Genomic DNA, 23,705 nt, shown 5'->3' with positions numbered 1-23,705 from the left:
GCAGATGCGCGCGGGGCGGGTGGGGTGGGGGGCGGGGGAGAGGCGGGGAGGAGAAAACCCACAACAAAACTTGCGTCGCCGAGCTTACGGCTGGACTTGAATGGAAGGAGTCCGCGCCAGCGGAGCGCAGCCGAGACTCGGGAGAGCGCGGTCGGCCGGCGGGGCGCGGCGCGGCGCGGGGGCGCAGCAGGTACCGGGCTCGGGCGGCCGGGTGGGCCGAGGGCCGGGGCCGAGCTGGGCAGCGGTCTCGGACTTCCCGCCTGGTGCGACGGCTCCAGCAGCTGGCCCGGCGGGGCCGCGCATCTCGCCCCATCAGTCGGAGCCCTACAGGGAGGGCGCAGCCGGAGAGCTCTCCCTCGGGGGCGCGACCCCCCGCGATTCCCACCCCGCAGGGGCCTGTTTTCTCCAGCCAGAGGCTGGTCCCAGCCCCGGCCCCTCCTGCTGCGCACATCTGGAAAGAATCTGAGGGCGGATGGGGTGGGGGGTGGAGTGGAAGGACGCGGGCAGGCAACAGGGAATGTGGGGGGCAGGTGGAACCAGGGAGGGTCGAGGACCCCTGTACTTAGAGCCTGGGCGCTGAGTATGCCCGTGTCTTTCCACGTCAGCTCATCCCAGGTAGCCCACCCTTCGACCTCTTTACAGACAGAGAAACTGAGGCCTATAGAGGGACAGGGATCTGCCCCCAGGACGCGCGGACAGCTCGTGCGTCCCCCTCCCGACCTTCTCCTGGCTTGGCTCCCCGGCCCCGCGCCGCGCAATCGCTGAGCCAGAGCTCTCAGCTGGGGGCCTGGTATCAGTCTGTCTGTCTATCCAGCTGCCTCCCCGCTGGGACAGCAGGACTGAGCAGGGGGCAGGGGGGTGGCCGCGGAGCGTGGGGTGGGGGGCGAGGCCGGCGCGCCCCGGCGAAAGCGGCCAAAGCCCCCAGCCTGAAGGTCCTTGAACCGCCAGGCTGGCCTGGGCTGAGGATAAGATCGTGGCGTTAGAATACCTGATGCGCTGTCAGGTGGAAGAGGGGGCTTCAGCGAGCTCCTGGTGGCCCCCGGGGCTGGGGCCGAGGCTGGGGGTGGGAGGCAGCTGCAGCCTGAACTTCAGGAGAGGAGCAGGCACAAGCGTGCGTGCGTGTGGCACTGACCGTCCCGATCCGGTCCGGGAGGCGTAGAAGGATACGCACCAGGCGCTTGCAGGGCATCATGGAACGTCGGAGGGTCACGCAACCTGAACGTTTGCTCTACGACTTAGGGCTGGCTGGGGAAGGTGAAGGTGTGGTCGACTCAGCTACATAAGGCACCACGGGAGCTCCTGGGTGGTCATGTCCCCTTTTAGGGCCCGGGGCCCAGCCAATTCTAAACTAGAGTGCAAGTTAAGAAATGTCAGATTCACATGAATGCTTTCATGAAATCTTGTGGGAGCACACTTTGTCCCTTCTAACTGAATCTTGGGACAGGGGTGACTAATGGAGGCACCTTTAGGCCTGGTAGAGTCCTACGTAAGAGCTCCAACCATGATCTGCTTACAACCCTTGATAGCTCCCTATCATCAACCCGTTAGCGGAGTGCCTGATGCCCTTGGAGACTTGGACCTCGATTCCCTGTTACCCTTCCGTAAACATACCCCCCTCTTTGCCCTCCCCATACTGTGCCTTTGCTCATGCCCTGTCCTCTGCCCTGAGTGCCTTTCCTCCCCTTTGTCCACCTGGATAACTCCTCCTCAGTCTTCAAGACCGGCTCAGGGCTCTGAGCAGGAGTCAGAAGACACAAATTCTAATCCTGGCCTTGCCTTTAAAATACTAATCAGTAAACTGAGGGAATCAGACCAGATAATAATGCTGTAGCTCTTTCCAACCCTGCCTTCCACAAATACATTCCTTCATTCAGCAAACATTTCCTGAGCACCTGCTCCTTGCCTGGGGAGTCAGGGAAGGCTCAGCTGAGCCCCGAAGGGTGCTGTGGGAGCATCAAGGAACTCCCTAACCCAGCCAAGGGGGCAGGAGCAGCTTCCCAGGGCAGGAACGTGTGAGTAGGAGCCTGCTGGAGATGGGCAGCAGTGGGAGCCTCTTTGTGCTTTAGTTTCCTCATCTGCAAAATAGGAAGACTAACTCTTGGCCTTGGGATTTCTGTTACAGTCAATAAGAAGCAGCTGTTCAGGGCCCAGCACAGAGCAGGTGGTCAGCAAATCTTTACTGAATTTGAGTGGAGAAGGAAGGTGGCGCTGGGGTTTGAGGATCTATCTCCTGATTTGGATCTCCCTTCCCCTTCCTTCTAGTCCTGCCTTAATCCCCCACTTAAGCAGTTCAGGACCTTAAGGTTTGGTTCCCTGGGGTGAGTGGGTGGGTGGGTGACAGCGGGTCCCAGGTACTTCCTCAGTAACAGTAACCCCAAGTATGTTGCGCTTGCTGGGTGCCAGCATGAGCTGGGCACGTCGTTTCATTGACGCCTCACGAGGAGCTCTCATCTCCATTGCCCAGACTAGTAAACAGAGGCTCAGAGCAGTGAAGTGACTTGTCCAGGCTCACACAGCAGTCAGGACTGGAACAACTCACCACAGACGGAGCTGCCCTTCTCGCCCAGCATTTGCTGTCGCTCACCAGGGGGATTCCTCACTCTAGGGACTTCCAGAGACTAGGAAGTCTCTCTCCTCTGTTCTTCCACACCCAGCTCCAACATGGCTAGGCACAAAGAAGGGGCTTTGGGGGCTTATCTTGCTCCACATTCTTAGAGAAACAAAAAAAATTGGGACTCAGATGGGTCAGTGATGTCGCCAAAGTCACACGGTAAACTAGGTGATGGAGCTGGAGTTGCCCAGGATCCCAACATCCTGAGGGTGGCTGGCCAAGCTAGGAGGAGGGGGACGTGGCACTGGGGCCACCACTCTCCAAGCCCTGTCTGTTCTTCCTCTTTCTCCCTTGAATCCACCTCCTTCTCTCCATCCCTGCAGCCCAGCACCTCCCTCTGCCCAGACCAGGCTTATTATCCGTTGCCTGCACCACGGCACAGCCTCTGAGAGCTCCCCACTGGTCCCTCCATAAACCTGCCTATGCCACACTCCAGCTCTTCAGTGGCTCCTCATTTCTCCTAAGATAAGGGTCAGTCTTCCTAACCTGGCTTTCAAGTTCTTTCTTGGCTTGGACTGTGGCCCCTGCCCACTTGCATCTCTCCCAGTCCCCACACCACACCAGACACTCTAGTGAGCTTTGTAGAGGTAACGTGGGCTCTCTTGCCCCAGGGCCTTTGCACATGCTGACCCCCTTGCTTGTATCACCCTTTTCCTTTTGCCTAATATTCATCCTTCGTGGCTAAATAAAGCATCACATTTTCTTGGACATCTTCTTGGCATTGGGCAGACTTAGGCATCGGGCACACCTAGGCCTTCTCTGGGTCCCTATGGATGCTAGATTCCCTCTATCACACCTCTGATGACACTGGGATTATAATACTTAATTTACACATAATGTCTAGACCACCGCTGACCATTAGAAATATAATGTGAACCACAAATGCAAGCCACAAGTGTGTAATGTAAAAGTTTCTAGAAGCCACGTTAAAAAAGTAAAATGAAACAGGCAAAACTTTAATGATTTAACTCAAAATATCCAAAATATTATGTAATCACTATAAAAATAAATGAGATTTTTATAAGATATCGTTAATATTAATGAGATGGTTTACTTTTTTGCACTAAGTGTGTGAAATCCACGTACACTACCTTTTATACTTACAGCACCTCTCGGTTTAGAGTAGCCGCATTTCAAGTGCTCGGTAGCTACACGTGGCCACCACATCGAGCAGTGCAGGTGTGAGCTTTTTAAGGCTAGTAGACATACCTGAGTCGTCTGTCTGGGTCCTTGGTGCCCAGCTGTGCTTGGCCCAGGGAGGGGCCTCATGGCTTTGTGGTTAAGACTCAGGCTGGGAGCTCAGCCTTGCCACTTAACAGCTGTGTTACATTGGCCAATCCCACTGGGCCTCGGCCCCTCATCTATAAAGTGGTGAGGATAACATTTGCAATATGGTTCATGATGTTAATATAAATTAAATGTTTTTACAGATACAGTTTAGAGATCTTTATAGATATGAAACTGAAGGTGAGTGTACAGGGTATGTGGGGAGGATCCTCCTCCTTGGCCTCCTGCCCTGATTGAATCTGGGGCCTGGGCCTGTGCCCATACTCCGCCTCCCAGAGTCTGGATCTGCAGTGGGGTCAGGCAGGCAGGCAGGCAGGGTGGGGAGACTCTGGTCTAATGCTGGTGGCGCCAGGGACTGAAGGCTGTGGACCTAGCTGGGGGGTTATAACGTGCCCTGGGAATGCTGGTCTGTAGACTGGCCAAGGATTTATGGCGCATTTGGTCAGGGCACGGTGCAGCAGGGGTGTAGTAGGGCAGGCAGGGCCGGGCTGCAGCATGCATTGCTCACTGCTGCCGATGGAGCCTGGGAGCTGTGTGTGCTGGGCTCCCTGGTGCTCTGCTGGGCCAGTGGCTGGGGCCCAAGTCTGCTTAGGCCTTCTGGACCTGCCTGTAGGGTCAAGCAGTCCAGGCTGCCAGCCCTCTTCTCTCTCCTCACAGCTTTCTTTCTGGGGCCTCGTGCACCTTGGGGCCCCTTTTACAGGGCTCACCCAGTCTGGTGGGCAGTGGTTATTGTACTGGGGTCTGCTGCCTCCTGACAACAAGGGGCAGGTGCCTTGTGTACTTTACCTGTATCTTCCATGCCCAGCACAGGGCTGGGGGCAGATGGGGCCTCACCTTCGAGAGCTGGCTGAGCCAACGAGTAAGGCAATGCAGTATCTGAAATACCACAGCAGTCACAGGGCAGCAGGAATTCACAGGAGGCTAGGAGGAGGAGGGCCACATCTGGGAGGAGGTGGGCCTGGGACTGGACCGGAAAAGCGCAATCAGGAGCTACACGGGAAAGGGAAGAAGCAGGGGGTTCTGAAGTGGAGAGTGGTGTGGTTGGGATGTGAACAGTGCCCATGGATCAGATATTAGTGGTAGAGCTAACTAGCAGAGAGCTAACATCTATTGAGCACTTACTGTGTGCAGTACGTGTATCCCACTGACTCTCACAGTATCCCCAGTAGGACGGCTCTGGGGCCACCCAATGGACGGGTGAGGAAGGTGAGGTTTAGAGGGTGGCAAAACTTGCCCAAAGTCACACGGCTGATAAGAGCCAGAGCTGAGCTCGAAGCCCCGGCTCTCTGGCCTCAGAGCCTGCTTTCTTAACCAGACATCAGTGTCATCACCGAGCTCCCAGGGTGCCCAACCCTCCCAGGCCCAGCATCTCGTCAGACCCTTCTAACCACTCTGGGTTGTGATCCCTGCTCTAATGGTGGGGAGAGAGGCTCAGACTGCGGCAGGTGCCCCCAGGCCTGGACGCTTGTCTTGTACCTGCGTTCATAATCACTGCAGCAGTGATAGCAGCGCCTCATCACCTAACGGGTGCTAGGTGCTTTGCATCTGCTATCTTGCTGACTCCTCCCTGGAGCTCTGAGGTTAGATATATTATCTGCATTGTAAGATGAGGAAACTGAGGCTCAGCAAGGTCAGAGCCACTAAGTAATAGAGGGGGACGTGAACTGGGGTGTGTATGACTCCAGAGTCAGTGTACCTGAGCTACCACCTGTTACAACTTACCACACCCCAGACATGTTTTCTAAGTGAGTCCCTGTAAAGAGAGCTCCAGGGACCAGCCCAGAGCCAAGCCACAGCCATGGCTGCCTGGAGGATGAAACCCCAGCATCTTCCTCAATGACCTGAGGCCATCCCTATACCCCCTCTCCCTGCTGTCCCAAGGGAACATGCTGGGGAGTGGTCTCTTGCAGGTGGCAGTGGTCACGTGAGCAAAGCTGGCCTTGGTGAGGGCAGCTGAGGGTGTAAGCAGGAACAGGACTTGGGGGGCTCTGGGGGCAGCAGCAGCTCCATTCACTAATGACTACTCTGTGCCTGGCACACAGAGACAGAAAGTGGCTCACAGCCCTGTGTGGGAGAAAGACAATATTACATATTCAAAACCCAACCGAACTCATGCAAAGCCCTGGGGCAACAAAGTGATGCAGAGCCCTGGGACATCTCAGAGTTATCTCAGGGGATCTAACACTGGAGTTGGTTCTTGGAGAAGCTGCTGATTGCACAGGAGAGGGGGAGGGTGTTCTAGGCAGAAGGAACGCACATGCGAAGGCCTGGAGGGAGGAGCTACTCTTACTAAACAGACCTGTGTAAGCGGGGCAGGTGAGGGGGGGAATTGGAAGAGAGGCAGGGCCACGTCCTGAAGATCCTAGAATGGCAAGCTGAGGAGCTGGGACACACCCTGCTGGTGCTGGCCCACCATGGCCTGTGGCTGCTGGAGGAGGGACAGAGCCTCAGCACTGCCTGTGCCAGGGCAGCGAGAGCTCAGCAAAGTCCAGGCCAAGCCCTGCAAGTCACAGTTCTTCCTGGGCCTCAGCTTTCCTTTCTGTGAAATGGGGGTACAGATTCCTTGAGGCCAGGCCCGGTGAGGGTTGTGGGAGGCTTTGCAGACCTGCCTAAGGACAGGGCTTCACTTCACCCCGACCCCTCCAGAGGGCAGCCCTGAGGGGGTGGGTGGGAGGGGAGGGCGGCAGCCAGCAGGTCAGATGCATGCTGAGGACAGGGTCCAGAGTGGGCTCTGCCTTGTGGCCTTGAGGGCCCCATTATGGCTTTCGTGGGCCCTGGTCCCCTGCCTGCTCTACCTGACAGGTTAGGTCAGCCCTGGCGCCCAGGTGGGTCTGACTTGACCCCTCCCGCAGGCACCATGGCCCGGAGCGGGGCGCTGCTGCTCCTGCTGCTGTTGCCGCTGCAGCTGCAGCTGGGACCGGGGCTCGCCGTGAGGGCCCCTGTGTTTGGCCGAAGTGGAGCCCCCAGCCTGAGCCCTGAAGAGAATGAATTCGTGGAGGAGGAGCCAGTGCTGGTCCTGAGCCCTGAGGAGCCGGGGCGCGGCCCGCCCACCATCGACTGCCCCCGAGACTGTGCCTGCTCCCAGGAGGGGGTCGTGGACTGCGGCGGCATCGACCTGCGCGAGTTCCCGGGGGACCTGCCTGAGCACACCAACCACCTGTCCCTGCAGGTGAGGCCGGCGCCGCGCCAGCGGTCACCAGGGCCCGCCCCCCACACGGTGACTCCCGCCCCAGAACCACCCGCGCCGCAGCCCCGGCTCTTGCCCGGGGCTCCCCATCCCCCGACGCAGGGCAGGTCAGACTCGAGGAGGCTGGCTCCACCACGGGCCGTGGCCCCCTACCCCCCGGCCCACGTCCCAGGCACAGAGCACAGTGACCTCATGACCTGCTTTGTCCCACGGGAGGAGTCTGGGCTGAGGCCCTGTCAGCAGAGTCAGGCCCTGAGAACAGACACAGACCTGCCCGGCAGCTGACCCTCTGGACAGACAGTCAGGGCACCTCAGACTCCATTACAGGCCAGGAAAGTGAGAGCAAAGCAGACCCCCCTGGAGCGCCCTGGGGGCTCAGGGTACAGAGTGCGCTCCCCAGCTGAGGCACAGGCTGGATTTTAGAACCTCAGGAATTGGGACACGGCATTCCAGACGGGGACTCTGGGAGCGCTGGTGCGCCCATGACACCATCGTGCAGCCCAGCAGCCCTGGGGGAGAGGGAGGGTCTGTCGCACCCATTTCCAGAGACCAGGCCCAGTGAAGGAAAGTGACCGGCCCACGGTCATGTAGCCTTGTGGGTTCTGGGCTGGCCAGTGGTGGGAGCCCAAGACCGGGGTAGCCTGTGAGGGAAAGGGACGAGCTGAGGGCAGCACTTATTGTTGCTTCATTCATCGAATAGCTCCTGTGTACCTGCTGTATGCTTCTGCTCCTATGTGGGGTGCTGGGCATGTAGGGGGGTCTCGGACATGCTCTGCCCTTGAGGCTCTCACAGTCTGTGAGGGAGGCAGAGACCTAAACAGGTAGAGATAACAAATAGAGATAGAAGGACGAGTGCTGTGAGGCCAGGGCAGCTCCTCCTAATCCAGCCCCCTGATCCAACCCAGGAAGGCTTCTGGAGGAGGTGGTACCTGACCCAGGTTTTAAAGCATCTCAAGGGAAGTGGGGTCTACAGGGTGTAGAAAGGGAACTAAAAGTGGTTTCTGGCTTGGGGGAGGGGAGAATGGGCTGGGACACCTGTCACTAAGTGGGAGCATGCAGGGAGCAGGTGTGCAGGGTAGACCACATTCCAAGTTTGAACTGCCTGTGGATGCCCGTGTGCGTGTGCGCGGGACTCCTAGAAGGGGGACCCACACCTCTGTTGTTACTGCTGAGCCTGCAATGCCCACATCTGGGCCTGCTTCAGAGCCAGTCCCCAGGGTTTGTCCACCATGGGGCAGAATCCCAAGGGAAGCGCCCAACACAGGAACTGGCTCCTGGGACTCTGGCTGAGGGGGGGTGCAGGCCTCTAATGGGGCAGCACCCCCTCATGCTGCCTCCTCACCACCCCCATCCCCCTACTCCCCAGAACAACCAGCTGGAGAAGATCTACCCCAGGGAGCTCTCCCGGCTGAATCGGCTGGAGACTCTGAACCTCCAGAACAACCGCCTGACTTCCCGAGGTGAGGGGTCACCCAGAGCTGGGCACCAGGACCCCAGGCAGGGAACTGGGGGCCCATGGGGAGAGCCCCGCCCTGCAGACCCTGGCATATGCGAAAGAGCAGGCCTAGGCTGGGCTGGCCCTGGGGCCCCACGGCAGGGGCTCCCTGTGGTTGATTGCCTAACAGCCGCCACTGGGTGTTCCTGAGACCCAGGCGTCCGATCCGGGGAGAGGCTTCAGAGCAACTCAGACTCCAGGGCCTGAAGAGTCACAGACTCTTCAGTTCACACAAGGCCTTTAGAATCAAAGAGGGTAGAGTCCTCAAATTTTAAAAAGTTATTTTCCTGATGATGAAAATAGTTTCTGATTATAGTAGAAAATTTGGAAATATAGAAAATAAAATGGAATAGAAAAAACCCACTCGTAATTCTGCCACTTGGAGTTTAGTCACTATTGACATGTTGGTATATTTCTTTCCATTTTAAGAAAAAGCATAATTTATATACCATAAGGTTTACCCGAATTAAATGTACAATTTGATGAGTTTTAGTAAGTTTATATGTTGTACCACCATCAGCAGAATTCAGTCCAGTCCTTTTTCTTTGTGTTTTTAAATTCATAGCTGGTCTGATAGTATGGATATTATAACTATTAGAACTGCTTTGTTTCATTTAGCAATTAGCTCAGCCGCAAATTTCATGTTGCTAAAAGCTCTCCGTGGCTATTACTTTACACAGGGTATTCTGTGGAGGGATGCTGCACAGTTTATGTAACTGTTCCCTCTAGTTAGATACTTGGGTGAGTCCCAGCATCTGAGGGTCTGGGAGCCCAGAACCGAGTGTCAGAGGCCGACTTCAGGACTGGAGAAGGGCCAGGCTGGCCGGGCTCCCAGTGACAGCCCAGTTCTGACACTGCATCTGCCAGATGGGGCAGGGGAGGGTCAGGTGGGGTGGAAGCTCAGAGGCCACAGCCCTGCCCTGCCCTGCTGTGGGGCTGGGTATGAAGAGGACCCTTCTGGGGCTGCCCCCAGGGAAGCACTCCTTCCTGGCATGTCCTCTGCCCTGTGTCCTGACCTTACGGGGGCCCATTCCCACCCAGGCTGCCCTGAGTAGGTGAAGGATCAGTCATTTCTCAGTGGACACTTCCCATCTGCTCTTCTCAGCAGATGGGAAGTGTCTCAGGGTCCCTGAGAGCCAGGGGAAGGAAAAGGGGCTGGGCAGGCCTGTTGGGAGGGGCTGGGAAGGGGTCAGAGCCACACCTGCCCCAGGGAGTACCTCCCTGTCCTGGCAAGTGGGGTGCGTGCGGGGGCGGTCAGTGCTCACGTGCTCCCCTGTAGCATCTCCTTCATCCAGGGCTCTGACCGATGCCTGTCCTTTGAAGGGCTCCCGGAAGAGGCATTTGAGCATCTGATCAACCTCAATTACCTGTACCTGGCCAATAACAAGGTGAGGGGCCTGCAGCAGGGCAGGGTGTCGGGGGCTAAGCTCAGGGAACTTTCACCAGGGCCTCTTCTGGGCTGGCTGCTGGGTTCCTGTTGCTGCTCAGACATGGCCCAGACCCAGGGCTTCAGAGCGGTCAGATAATGGCAGAGGCTGAGACCTACATCGGCGTAGTGGGGTGAGAGCTCATCCCCATGGGGAGGGAGCGCTGGAGGGCTTCCTGGAGGAGATGGCATTTGAAGGGCCATGAAGGGTAATAGGATTTCAGCCAGAGGCCTCAAGGGGGAGGGCATCACAGTAGAAGGGACAGCATGAGTGAAGACATAAAGGCACTCAACCTCAAGATATTTGGCCTGCCCCAGTGTCTGTCCTGGCCCCCTCTCTCTGAACACTCAAGGAGACTGTCTCTCCTCCCTGGTCTGTAACACCCATCTACATCATGGCCACGTCCAGAGGCAGTCTCCAGCCTTTCCCCTACTCCCACTTGAGACTCAAAGGTCCACCTGCCTCCTCAGCATCTCCTCCAGATGTTTAATAGAAGTAGAACTGGTGCTTCCTGCCACAACCCCCAAACCCCAGTCCTCCCGTTGTCTCCCCACCTCTGGAAAGGGCATCCCCAACTACCTGCAACACCACTGGTCAGAGCCACAAATCCAGGAGTGCTTCGCTCATGCACGTGTGGTCCCACTGCAGGCCCTCAGCTCCCCCCACCCACCAGCCCAGGACCGCCATCCCGCAGCGGGACACAGACGTGGAGCCCCTGCCTCCTCGTTTGCTGCCCCTTCTCCTCAGAGCAGCCAGACAGGCTTTACAAAATCGTGCCTCACTTCTACTTCTCCATCTCCCCTCCCCACTTAAAACCCTCCTGTGGCTTCACCCTTGGCCCAGGAAGAAACCCACATGTCTCCCCAAGGCTCGCAGATCTGTGTGGTCTGGGCCCGCCTGCCTCTCTTATCTCCCCGCTGGCCCCGTCACACTCCGCTTCACCCCCAGGCCTGGCAGACCCCACACACAAGGCCTCTGCTCGCTGCCCCTGCTGTGTGGGGGCTCTCCCCACAGACAGCATTTAGGGTGCTGTCATGCCTTAAGTGTTACCTGTTCTCCAGGACTCCAAGCAACTAACCCAGTCATTCTCTGTCATCAGTCTGTTTGAATTCCCTGCAGAGCCGTGATCACTCTCAGATACTTTTATTCCTGTTCATTCACTAGGATGTAAGCTTTGGTAGTGGAGGTGGAAGGAGGTATCTCTGTATCTTGTTCCCTAGGACATGTCCAGCGCCTTGAACTGTGCCTGGAATATTGCCTTGAACTGTGCCTGGAATATTGCAGACTCAGGGACTACTATTGAATGAATGAAGGGTAGACACTATGATCTGGGTCTGGGGAAGTGTGGGTGCTCACTGTGGCTGCACAGAGGGCCACTGTCGGGGGGCAATGAGGGGAGAGACCAGGAGAACAGGCAGAGCAGGGGACAGGCTGGAGAGCTTGGAGTGCCAAGCTCAGGACTATGGGGAACTGATTTTATGTTACTGGGGATTTTAGAAAGATGGCTCTGGTTGCAGGGAGGACACGAATTGAAGGGGCTCAGATGAGCAGCAGGTAGTGTAACTCAGCGGCAGCCTCTGACCTGCCACTGGTCCTTGTACCCAACTCTTCCCTTTCCAGCTGACCTTGGCACCCCGGTTCCTGCCAAATGCCCTGATCAGTGTGGACTTTGCTGCCAACTATCTCACCAAGATCTACGGGCTCACCTTTGGGCAGAAGCCAAACTTGAGGTCAGAGGTCAGAGGGGGGCCCTGGGCTTAGGCTGGAGAAAAGGGAGGAGCTGAGGCAGAGGCTGCCAGCCTTGAGTAGGGCCCAGGGGCCCAGACAGGCCCTGGAGGAGGGGCATGCTGTGCAGAGCAGGCATGATGCCCCATGCTCAGGGCTGCAGTGACAGACGCCCTGGGCTGCAAGGGCACAGGATCTGGAAGACTGACCCCTAAAAGATGAGGAGGAATCAGTACAGGAGGCGAGGACAGAGGGTGATATCTGGGGAATTGCGGGGAGCCAAGTGAGGGTGTTTCCCTCCTTCCCCAGCCCCCGGGGGAAGGGAGCATCTTTCAACAGGCAGAGCCATCCCTCGCTGAGAGCTGCTTTGGGAGGAGTGAGGGCCCCCAGCACAGATGTGTGAGCAGTGCAGGGTGGTGTTGGGGAGGGAAGGTGCTGACAACCTCTGGTGCCACTCTGTCCCTGAATCTGTCACCTCGATTCTCTCCATTCCCTGGAGGAGCCAGAGTTGCTGTGCATGGCCCCTTCCCACAGATGAGAAGGCTGAGGCCCAAGAGAGGCCACGCAGCAAGAATGAGCTGTATCGCCTGCGGATTTCTCTTGTTCCTTATCTTCTCTCCTTGTAGCATGGTGGCTCCGTGAGGGCAGGGGCTTGTTGGTTCTGTCCACTGCTATATCTTTAGGATCTAGAACAGTCTTGTCACCTGGAGGCACTCATTGTATATTTGCTGAATGAATTGAGGGGTCACCTCCTCTGAGCCAGGATCCTGTGCTGGGCACAAGGGACAAAGAGGTGATAAGGATAGGACCGTTCTCACGAAGTCCACAGAACTCAGAGACAGCTGTGTAAAGCCGACAGGCAGGGACTCCAGGGCTGCAACACTAGGGGAACAACTGAGAACCTTGAAGGATATAGAGGAGCAGGAACTTGGGGTCAGGAAATCCTGTTTCTTCCACTAACTTGTGGGGTGGGTCCTTGGTCCCCTCGGCTATGTAGGGGGGACTGGATTTGGTGGGGTCTGGGGTTCTTGAGATGGGAGGAGGGTGCCCTGGGCCCCAGGCCCAAACTGAGCAAGGTCTGGAGCCTCACCAGGTGAGATGGTGCCAGGGCTGGGAGGCCTGGGTGGGTGAGCACCTGTGCCTCACGCCCTAGGTCTGTGTACCTGCACAACAACAAGCTGGCAGACGCTGGGCTGCCGGACAACATGTTCAATGGCTCCAGCAACGTGGAGATCCTCATCCTGTCCAGCAACTTCCTGCGCCACGTGCCCAAGCACCTGCCACCTGCCCTCTACAAGCTGCACCTCAAGGTGGGAGGGAGAGGGCAGGGAGGAGCACTGCCACAGCAGGGACCCACAGCAGGGGAGGAGCCCAGTCCCACATGGGCACAGCGGTAAGGCCGTGGGGCCTTGAGCGCGTGCCGGCGGGCACAGCGTCTGCAGAGGAGAAACAAGCAGAAGCCCGGGCACCTGGCCCCACATGGAGTACTTTAGGCCTGGGCCCCTCCCCGTGGCTCCGCCAGACCCCGCTCCACACCTCATCCCAAGGCTCTGCCCTTGCCCCTTGGCCGTCCCTCATGCTCCCCTCCCTACCGTCCCACCTCTCAGAACAACAGGCTGGAGAAGATCCCACCAGGGGCCTTCAGTGAGCTGAGCAACCTGCGTGAGCTGTACCTGCAGAACAACTATCTGACTGATGAGGGCCTGGACAACGAGACCTTCTGGTGAGCCCCTACCTGGGCCCTCAGTGTGAGCTCGGCACCCAGGAAGCCCTTCCCAGGGCTCACATGGCTGGGCCCTTGCCCACCTGCCCCTGGCCAGTTTCCAGAGAAGGAACTTTGAGACTTTTGCCTTTACTGACATTTCTGTCCCCAAGAATAATGGTATGTAAGGCCTGCCAAAATTCTAGTAAGGCAAGGAAGTGTTTGCAGAGGCTGTCTTCTTCGTACAAAATAGAAACTCAGACATTCTTGTTGAAGGCAAATCTATTTTCAGTTTTTAGGGCCCGGGTAGCCTAAAGGGACAAAAGGCGTTAGTAAAACAATTAGTTTTCAAATAAACTCTTATGTGTCAGAAACCATGCTAGATCCTTCCTATACCAATATATCATGGAATCAAACCAGTGAAAGCCTCGGAGACGATTGAGGTCCCTCAGTCAGCTAGCGACGGAGCTGGGATGGGTTAGAGGCAGGTCCCCCGCCACCTCCCTTGGGAATAATGTTGGAAACAAGTGCCATGTGGGCTCCTGCCCACTGGCCTGATCCCCCGCCTCCCTCCAGGAAGCTCTCCAGCCTGGAGTACCTGGATCTGTCCAGCAACAACCTGTCGCGGGTCCCGGCAGGGCTGCCGCGCAGCCTGGTGCTGCTGCACCTGGAGAAGAACGCCATCCGGAGCGTGGACGCAGACGTGCTGACCCCCATCCGCAGCCTCGAGTACCTGCTGCTGCACAGCAACCAGCTGCGCGCGCAGGGCATCCACCCGCGGGCCTTCCAGGGCCTCAAACGGCTGCACACGGTGCACCTGTACAACAACGCGCTGGAGCGCGTGCCCAGCGGCCTGCCGCGCCGCGTGCGCACCCTCATGATCCTGCACAACCAGATCACCGGCATCGGCCGCGACGACTTTGCCACCACCTACTTCCTGGAGGAGCTCAACCTCAGCTACAACCGCATCACCAGCCCGCAGGTGCACCGCGATGCCTTCCGCAAGCTGCGCCAGCTGCGCTCCCTGGACCTATCAGGCAACCGGCTGCGCACGCTGCCGCCCGGGCTGCCGCGCAACGTGCACGTGCTGAAGATCAAGCGCAATGAGCTGGCCGCCCTGGCGCGCGGGGCGCTGGCCGGCATGGCCCAGCTGCGGGAGCTCTACCTCACGGGCAACCGGCTGCGCAGCCGGGCCCTGGCCCCCCGTGCCTGGGCCGACCTCGCTGGTCTGCAGGTGAGGGGGCGGGGCGAGGCGGGGGCAGGGCCGTGCCCATGTGGGGGCTACTGGTCTGGCTGCCCTGAGCCCACCCATCCGCTGGGCCCGGGTGAGGGGTGGGCGGGATGGCTGCGCCATGAGGGAGGTACCTGCTGGGCAGTCTGGGCCTTAGGGTAGGGGTCTGGGCCATACCCAGGGTATGGCGGGCTCGCGGTACAGGAGCGCAGGGTAGAGCTCAGCGGGCATGGCTAGGCAGAGCTCACCACCTGCAGGGACAAGCTTGAGGAGCCCTGTGGGGATGAGGGGAGGTCATGGCTGCAGGTGCGGGGGGCACTGGGCATTGTTCAGGAGGACTGGGGGGCAGGGACAGTTCAGGTGGCATGGGAGAGTGGAGCTCACCTCCCTGTGGGCAAAGGATAGGTGCCTGGAGAAGGCTGGGCTTGGGGCAGGGGAGGACGGCAGGCCTGTGAGGGGTGCTGACCTCACCAGTCTGCAGAGTCTAGGGGGGTGTACTTGAGGCTTCTGGGACTGGTCAGTGAGTGTGGCTCCCGTGGCCAGAGTCTGAGACAGGAGGGCTATCTGACCACGTGAACTGAGCCTCCTTGGTTACAAGTGAAACCTGCCGACCCAATGAGGGGTGGAAAGGGAACTTCATTAGAGAAACCTGGGAGGCTCTGCTGCCTTACCAGGCCCCTCTCTCCCAGATGTCCTCAGGCCTTCTCTTCCCTTTTCCTCAGGGCTCTGCTCAGATATCAGCTCCTTGGGAGGTCTTCCTTCACCACCTGCCACCTTCCTGTGCTTTGATTTTCTTCATAACCCTCATCCCTTCCGACAACAGATCATCTGTTTGCTTGTTTGTTGTCTGCTCTTCCTGCTAGAACAAGGGGCGGGCATTTTAGTCTGTTGTGTTTCCTGCTGGACCAGGGCCCTCGTTGTGATAGGTGCATAGTACATGCTTGTGTGGGGAGCTGTCAGCGTGGGGATGTCTGAGGGGAGTACAGGGGAGAGGCTCTGAGAGTGGGAGGCTGGGAGGTGGGGCAAAACCCTGAGGGTGGAGTCGGGGGTTGGCAGCTGGCCCTGCAGGAGCAGCTGGGGTCTCTCCCAACCCAGACAGCCCAGCCGAGTGCCAGACACCAGGATCCAACCACCTGTGCCGGTCTCTCTTGGGTTTTCTTAAGGGGCCCAAACCCCATTATCCTCTCTTCCACACCTGCTCCTTCTGCTGCATTTTCTAACTCGCTGAAGTGGGCAACATCCACCCAGGTGTCCACGGGAAATGTGGATGCTGCCCTGACACCCCCTTTGCACGCTGTCTGCCCTCCAACACCCATTGTCACTAAACCCTGCCAACTCTACCATCACATCTCCCCATCTCTCCACTTCTCTCCATCCCTACTGCTCATACCACTAAGTCAAGCCTTCCCCATTTCTTTCCTGGACCCCAGCTTCCTAGGAGCGCTCCACTCCTAGATTCCACATGCAGTCAGAGGGTATCTTGAAAAAAACATGCTCACCTTACACTCCCACCCAGGACCCTTCTGTGTCTCCCCGCTGCCTTTAGAACCCAGACCAGCACCCTTGCCACAGCCTTCAAGGCCTAGTCTACCCCTGCTCCCAGCCTAGCATCTCAGTTTCCCAGGTGCACTGGGCTTTGTTCATCCTGTCACCTCTGCTGGAATCACATTCTCCACCCTGGTGGCACCTACTCATTCCTTCATTCCACAAGCCTGTACCGAGCCTCACCATGTGCAGACACAGCTCTAGAACTGAGGACCCAGAGGGAAATAAAACAGATCCAGGGTCACCACCCTCCTAGAGCTTATAATATACCTAGGACTCAGCTAAAGTGTCACCTCCTCCAGGAAGCCACCGGTGATAGGCTGGTTAGATGCCTGCCCGGGTGAGTCCAGTCGGGGATGGGGTGTCTTGTGGAAGGGGTTCTTCCTCTCACTGTTGGATCTTTCTACAAGCAGCTGCTCTTGTTGCTTCAGAGCCCCCACCTGTGCTGGCTGCCGTCTATTCCCTCGACCCGAGGCTGGATCGGGCCCCTCCCCCAGGCTCCCCCATCACAGCCCAGTTCCACTGCTGCTGTTGTCAGATTGTTGTGTCCATCTCCCCTGCCAGCCTGGCTTCCTGAGCACGGAGGCAGCGTCTCAGTGGATTCCATGCCCCCAGTGCCCATGGGCAGGCACTGAGGATGTTTGGAATGAATGAGGAAGTGCTGGAACCATGTGGAAGGAACCCAGTGGGGAGCAGGGAGCCCTGCTGGGTAGGGGAGGTGACAAGGAGGCTCCCTCAGGTGACTGAAGCGAGTGCTCCCCCCTGGCCCTGAGCCCCAGCCCGTCAGGGTGAGGAGGGAGCTTAGAGATGATGGAAGCCCACCTGTGGCTGCACAGGTGTGTGTCGGGGCAAGGGTGCTGACAGCCCAAGGGGCAGGCAGTGAGTCGGGCCCAGGCACGTCCGGGTCTCCTGCCTGCTGCAGGTGCGTCCTTCTCCCTGGGAAAACTACCCCATTTTCCTGGCCACCTGCTTCCTGGACTCTAGGCCTGTGGTGACTCTGAGACTGACCAGCCTGGGGCCTGGCTGCCATGCCAGAGTCATTGTGGGCTTTGAACCCTTGCCCCTGGCCCCTGTCCACATGGCCCTGAGATCCACGAATGAGCAGCCCCATCTCCACCCTCATCTGACACCACTGAGGTGAGATTTAAAGATTGGAGGACCCCTAGCCCTTGCCCTTCTGGGGTCTTTAGTCTGATGGTGGTGACAGGTGTGTTAAGGAGGGAGGACTTTGACACCTAGACATCTTGGCCGTGAATTCCTGTGGGAAGGCAGAAGGAGCGGAGTAGGATGTACATCAATTAGAAACAAGGGTTCGGAGTCAGGTGCACCGGCCTCCGGCCCGTACAGGCTGTATGGCCTGGGACAGATCTCTGAACCTCTCTAAGCCTCTGTTTCCCCATCTGGAAATGGGGATAATTATAGACCCCACCTCACAGGGTTATGAGATTTAGATAGGCTCTGGGGTTGGTGGGAGCTTGGCATGCTGTTAAGTGCTTTGACTCCCCTGGTCACCCCTGCAGCTGCTCGACATCGCCGGGAATCAGCTCACGGATATCCCCGAGAGGCTCCCCAAGTCGCTCGAGTACCTGTACCTGCAGAACAACAAGATTAGTACTGTGCCTGCCAATGCCTTTGACTCCACACCCAACCTCAAAGGGATCTTTCTCAGGTAGGAGGTCCTCTGGGGCCCTGCACGTGCCCCTCTGGGGACTGGCCCGGCTCCAGCAGGGTAGTCAGGTCACATGGGAACCACTTGCAGGTAGGGGTCAGCATTTGAAGCCTAGCTTTCCTGCTGACCAGCTGTGTGACCCTGGGTACATCACAGAACCCCACTGAGCCCCTGCTTCCTCAGCGCTCAAGGGTGGGGACAGTCCTGGCCAGGCCTGGTGAGGTTCATAGGTTTGTGAAAGGGCTTTGGAAGATTTAAAAAGCAGAGCATGTGGGTGTTATTGATGTTCCTGTGGCAGGAGGGGACCACAGAAAGCATCTTCCCAATTTACAGCTGGGAAGGCTGAAGCCCAGAGAGCATAGGTGACCACTGTGTTCACAGCTGTCCAGGCTGGGCCTGGGCCTCAGATCCAGGACAGCAGATGTTCAGGTCCTCACTGGGTTCTGGGGGTTTCAGATGATTCAGGGGACCCAGCTACGCAAGGAGCTTCCATACAGCAGAGCCAGGGTGGTGCTTCCCACAATCCCCATCCCCCAAGTCAGAGAGGAGACAGATCAGAGTAAGGCAGTATGTGCACTGCAGGGGGCTTTGTGACCCAGAGGGCCAGGCTGGGTGACGTCGGGGTGCAGTGTGACCTGTGCCTCTCGACTCCTGCAGGAGACCGAGGTGCAGAGAGTTGAGGGGGCCTGAGAGCAGAGCCCAGCCTCCCCCTTCCCAAACCTAAGTGTGTCCCTGGCCCAGCTTGGCCCTGGCCTTGTCTGTGTGCCCCTCCACACCCGGCACCAAGGCGACTCCAGGCTGGCAGCGCAGGAGCCTCAGGCCTAGAGGTTAATGCCAAAGGGCAGGCAGAGAGGAGGTGTCTGTGTCTGCCCCCCCAAGTCATAGTGAGAGCACATATGGGGGAGGCCTTCCCTCCGCTGCACTGGGTCACCCCTCCCCCCAGCAGCAGCCACACTGAAGAGCTTGAGCTCCCCGTGACACCTGCGCTCCTGCGCCTCCTTTTGTGTTTGCCGCGCGTCTTCCCGGAGGGCCCGTCCCCTGCGCTCCACTTCTGGGCTGGGTCGGTGTGGGCACGGTCAGGCCCCGGCACTGAGCCCACGTGGGTGGCCTGCACAGGTTTAACAAGCTGGCTGTGGGCTCTGTGGTGGAAAGTGCCTTCCGGAGGCTGAAGCACCTGCAGGTCTTGGACATAGAAGGCAACCATGAGTATGGTGACATTTCCAAGGACCGGGGCCGGTTGGAAGAGGAAGAGCAGGAGGAGGACGAGGAAAGGTGGTAGTGACAGGGTAACCACACCTGACGTAGGTAGGTGGTCCGTGCGGGGTGCGCTAACCTGCTTCACCAGATTCCTGGCCCTGACCCCAGTCTAGGTCTTTCTGTCCTTTCCTCACCCTCTGTCCCCTGCTTCATCATTCATTTTGCAAATCTGTTAGAGCACTTGGTATGCTCAGGCCCTTAGCGAGAGGTCGGGTATGACAGTGCACCTGTGGGAGGCCGGCCGGAGCCGGGGGCCTCCATGCAGGGCGATGCATCCCTGATGGGACCCGCACAGGGGCTGGGATGGTGGGAGCAGGGAATGAATGTGGGACCCCGGGAGGAGGCTACTGCTGGTTCCAAGCCAGAGATGCTGGGGGCAGACGGTAAGGATGCAGACAAGCAGCTGGGCCTGAAAAGAGTCTGGGGGTGCACGCTTGAGGAGCCCAAGTAGTCCTGCTGGACATGGGGTGAGGGAGAAGACAAGATACCAGTTCTAGCTTGGAATTCCAGGTGGACGATAGTACTGGGAGGAGCAGGTTTAGGGGGGAGTGATGAGTTTGGAGGGCGCTGGAGGGGCTGCCCAGGGTGGGCTGGACATGTGGGTCTGGGGATCAGGAGTGAGGTCTGGGCTGGAGAGAGGGGTCCAGGCATCGTCAGCCTTGAAACAGTCACTGAAGCCACAGGAGGCTGGGGGAGCTTGCCTTGAGGGGGTGAGAGAGAGAGAGAGAGAGAGAGAGAGAGAGTGAGCATGGCCAGCCAGAGGGGAATGGGTGGAAGGAGCTGGGACAGAGCACCGGGGCACTGAGACAGGAGAAATGCAGGCAGCCCAGGACAGAGGGTGATTACACATGCATGCAACACAAACACCTGCACGTGCACACAGCACACCAACCCACATGTACACACGCTCACACCCACGTCTAAGCATGTACACACATGTTTAGCACAAAGCACACACTCAAACACACACCACACATGTGCACACACAGACATGTATATACTCCATCGCACATTCACAGATGCAGGACAGGTGCACCATTGCACGCACGTGTGTGCATGCGAGTACATGCGCACATGCCTCCCCAGGCACACGTGCCCTTGTGTGCACACGTGCACACACACATACGTGTGCATGCCCATTATGCCTCCATGCACAGGCTTCTCTGGAAGTAGAGGGAATCAGCCGTGCTTCTGACAGACTGATGGAGCCGAGCATGGCCACAGACTCACCGGATTTATCCACAAGGAGGTCACCATGACCTTGTGGGGAGCGGCTTCAGGGGCAAAGAGGGTGGAGAAAGCAGCTGGAAAGGAGAGGGTCCAGGGCGTGTAGACACTGCTAAGAAGTTTGACTGTGAAGAGATGAAAGAGGGTGGTGGTGGGAAAGGGGGCGTGAAGTTCAGGCAGGGCTCTGTTCACGTTAAGCCTTTTTTAAGGGATAGAGCTGGCTTGAGGGCTGATGGGGAGGGGCAGTGTGGAGGGCGGATTTAAAAATATAAGAGAAGAGAGCTGGGTGTAGCCATCCCTGTGGAAACAGGAGGAAGGACTGGCTTGGGCAGGAGGGTCAGTGCTCCTTTCACTGTGGCGGGAGGACGGAGGACCGAGTGGCTGCAGTTACACGCAGACTAGTGACTTGGTAGCTGGACATGAAGTCACACCTGCCTGATGCACACCTCTCTGTGCAGCAGGAGGTGCTCAGCAGATGGGGGTGTGTGTGGAGACGATGACCAGTTGGATCCCTCCATGGCTGGGGGTTTTGGCCAGGTGTGTGGGACAGGAGGGCAAGGAACAAGGGAACTGAGGGTACTGGCAACAGAATGGCTGCCTCGCAGAGGCTGGGGGTCAGGCTGGGAAGGGAAGAGGGTGCAGACAGGAGGGATTGGTCTCCTGGGGGGGATGTTGGAGAGTGGGCACAGTGGTGGCGAGTAGCCAGGAGGAGAGGTGTGGTCAGGAGGGAGAATCAGAGTGAGCCGGGCTGGGAGTCCTGGGGCCAGGGTGTGGCCATGGGAGGAGGGCACGGGGCCACTGTTCAGAAGCTGAATTGAAGTGGGGCCTGGGTCAGAGAGAGGCCTGAGGGGGGTTGAGGATACCGTGGGTGGATGACAGAGGGAGGTGGGGAAAGGGGTCCAGATGGCAGAGAGAGCAGTGTGCTGGGCTGGCTGTCAAAGCGTGGAGGGCAGGCCCAGAGGCAGTGCTCGGCAGTCATCTTGCTTGACTCCTGGGGCCCTGGGCCATGAAGCGGGAGCCCCTTCTCTCCACACATTGTCCTCAGGCAGAGCCAGGGGTCAGCGACTGGGGTGACTGGCCATTCAGTGAGGACACTGTGGCCCTCACGAGGGGTACCCTGGGTCCTGGGGTGGAGGAGATCTGCCCCCTCTAGAGGACATTGGCCGCGGTCAGGTGTGCTGAGCGGGACCCTAGGAGAGGCCCTGGGAAAGGCCAGAGAGATCTGAAGTCCCTCCAGTCCACACCAGGCCCCCCAGGAGCACCTCCTAGTGGGTGACCCGCTGGCTCTGGACCCCCGGGGCACCTCCCCCTCAGGCCTGCAGTTGCCTGACCCTCCCAGAGCCCCCAGCTCTAATCTACCTGTCCCAGGCTGGTCGTGGTTGGCGGGTCTGCCCTGGCCTCCCCTGACTGTCCCGCGTGTTCTGCAGGATGACGGACCGCTGGAGCCTTTCTGCAGCACGTGCCTGAGCCTTGTGCGTCCCCACTCTGCCTCGCTCACAGACACACCCAGCGCAGCACCTGCCGGGCCCCCGCTCCGCACACAGGCTGGACCCAGTCTCCCACACCCACCCCTTCCTGCAGCTCATCCGCAGCCAGACACATGCAGACACCACACCCACACACACCCCATAGCCGCACATCATCCTCCAATGTCCCACTCTCGCCCCACACCCAACACCGCCATCACTCCCTGAGTCCTGCAGACTCGACGAAGGGTCTGACCTGCCCCGGCACTCATGGGTGCCTGTTCCCTGCCCCGTGGACACACGTACATACACACACATACACGAGTCACATGCAAACAGCCCTCCCTGGCCTATGCCGCCGAGAGCTCTTGGCCCAGCCAGAAATGGCCAGAGCCCCTTGCTGTCTGACTGTCTGCCCGTCCGTCTGTCCCTTGCGGAAGACACAGAGTTACCTCCATCCTCTCTGCGGCCAGGTGCCTGCACCCTCTGGAATTCACAAAAGCTGGCTTTTGTTCCTTTCCCTCCATCTGGGGACAGGAACCTTCAGGACTGCTGCCCTGGCCCGCCCACCCGGCTCCCCACCGCTGGGGTCGTCACTCCCCGCCAGGCCCTGGCCGGCTGCAGGCGCGTCTTTGATGGACCAGCCCCCCTGAGGCCAGAGGGAAGGTCAGGGGCCGCTAGGGCCCTTGGGCTGGAACTAGGCGGAGGCCACGGGGCTGGGCACAGCAAGAGCGAAGGGCCCAGCTGCACCGATGAGAGAACTTTTTTATTCTTTGGGCCTGAGGGGAGTTCTGGGTGCCTTTGGTTTTTTTTATTCTTTTTTAAGGAAAAAAAAAATGATAAAAACTTCAAAGCAGATTTTTCTTGTTACAGAAAAACTAATATAAAAGCATTACCCCAGTCTGGCAGCCTGTGGCCGTGTCTCTGTGTGCTTCCTGCCAGGTGCTGGGCTCATGCCTGGCCGGGTGGGCAGGATCCAAGCACCTCAGCACCTCTGGACCGGCAGGAGTCAGTGCATAGTTCAGTTCTCGGGGCCCACAAAGCAATCACACAGGCAGAGGTCCAGGGACGCGGGGCTTAGTGGCAGGTAAGGCGGCCTGGAGGCAGGTGCAGCCCCTCAGCGGGGTGGAGGTCAGCAGGTTGGGACCACCACACTCGGCCGTGAGCTCACTCTGCACTCCCAGGGTCTGAGCATCCAAGCAAAGGGCTTGCCGGCTTCAGGCTGCACAGGGCTCCTGTGCACTGAGTGGGCATTCCTGATGGCTCTGTCCCATAGAGGATGCTGGAGTGGGAAAGGGGCTGGAGGCAGGCCTGGGAGCTGGGGCTCTGGTCTCTGCAGACCTGCCCAGGGAAGAGGTTGTAGACATGCCCAGTGCACCACCACCGCCAGCAGGGCCAGAGCTGGACTAGAAGGTCGTACCCGGCTTAGAGCAAAGAAGAACCCCTGACGGGCAGAGCTGCCCCACAGTGGATGAGATGCCCAGCAAGTAGTGGCCCCTCACTACTGCAGGTGTGTAAGCATGCTCCTGTCAAGCCCAGTAAAGAGCAGGTTCCTGCCTCGTGTGGAGCGGATACCATTGCTCGAAGGGCCTTAGAGATGTGACACAGGGAGGGGGCCAATAAGCCAGGCCACACCATGTGGGGAGTTAGGATAGCTTGACGTCTGACCTCTCCTAGGTGATTGGGCCTTAAGGAAGGAAAGACGCTCCCATGGTGGATACTACAGCCCTCAGCCCTGCAGTGGGAGGGGGAGCCGGGGGCCCTTCCTGGGCTCCTCAGACTATGGCCCTGGGAGGAGGATGGAAGTAGTTCAGGAGTGGGGGCTGGAAGGCAGGTACCCTCCTGGAAGGGCCCTCCCCTCCCCCAGCTTCAGTGT

General features: G+C 58.5%; 1 protein-coding gene across 2 annotated transcripts; it reads left to right on the top strand.

Annotated features, from left to right (window-relative positions):
* Positions 1-39: 39 nt before the first annotated feature.
* PODN (podocan) lies at positions 40-22,732 on the top strand. Of its 2 annotated transcripts, XM_033435490.2 has the most exons (11): positions 40-190; positions 6,751-7,067; positions 8,452-8,545; positions 9,904-9,968; positions 11,628-11,737; positions 12,886-13,042; positions 13,340-13,455; positions 14,011-14,668; positions 17,731-17,879; positions 18,996-19,184; positions 21,791-22,732. In XM_033435490.2, the coding sequence occupies exons 2-10, from the start codon at positions 6,756-6,758 to the stop codon at positions 19,156-19,158; spliced, it is 1,824 nt and encodes a 607-aa protein (XP_033291381.1). In that variant the 5' UTR covers positions 40-190; positions 6,751-6,755; the 3' UTR covers positions 19,159-19,184; positions 21,791-22,732. The 2 variants fall into 2 exon arrangements, with proteins under 2 accessions (XP_033291381.1, XP_049555899.1); XM_049699942.1 differs by lacking the exon at positions 8,452-8,545 and having other exon boundaries at positions 9,876-9,968.
* The last annotated feature ends 973 nt before the right edge of the window (positions 22,733-23,705 follow it).

The sequence above is a fragment of the Orcinus orca genome, chromosome 1, assembly GCF_937001465.1.
Source record: "Orcinus orca chromosome 1, mOrcOrc1.1, whole genome shotgun sequence".
NCBI classification, from domain to species: domain Eukaryota; kingdom Metazoa; phylum Chordata; class Mammalia; order Artiodactyla; family Delphinidae; genus Orcinus; species Orcinus orca.
The sequence above is the reverse complement of the archived record's forward strand: the minus strand, read 5'-3'. Positions and strand labels throughout refer to the sequence as shown.

Coding starts and splice junctions, on each gene's coding strand:
- PODN (XM_033435490.2), top strand. CDS start 6,756: ATGGCCCGGAGCGGGGCGCTGCTGCTCCTGCTGCTGTTGCCGCTGCAG. Junction 13,043..13,339: donor TCTACAAGCTGCACCTCAAG/GTGGGAGGGAGA, acceptor CCCACCTCTCAG/AACAACAGGCTGGAGAAGAT. Junction 14,669..17,730: donor CCGACCTCGCTGGTCTGCAG/GTGAGGGGGCGG, acceptor TCACCCCTGCAG/CTGCTCGACATCGCCGGGAA.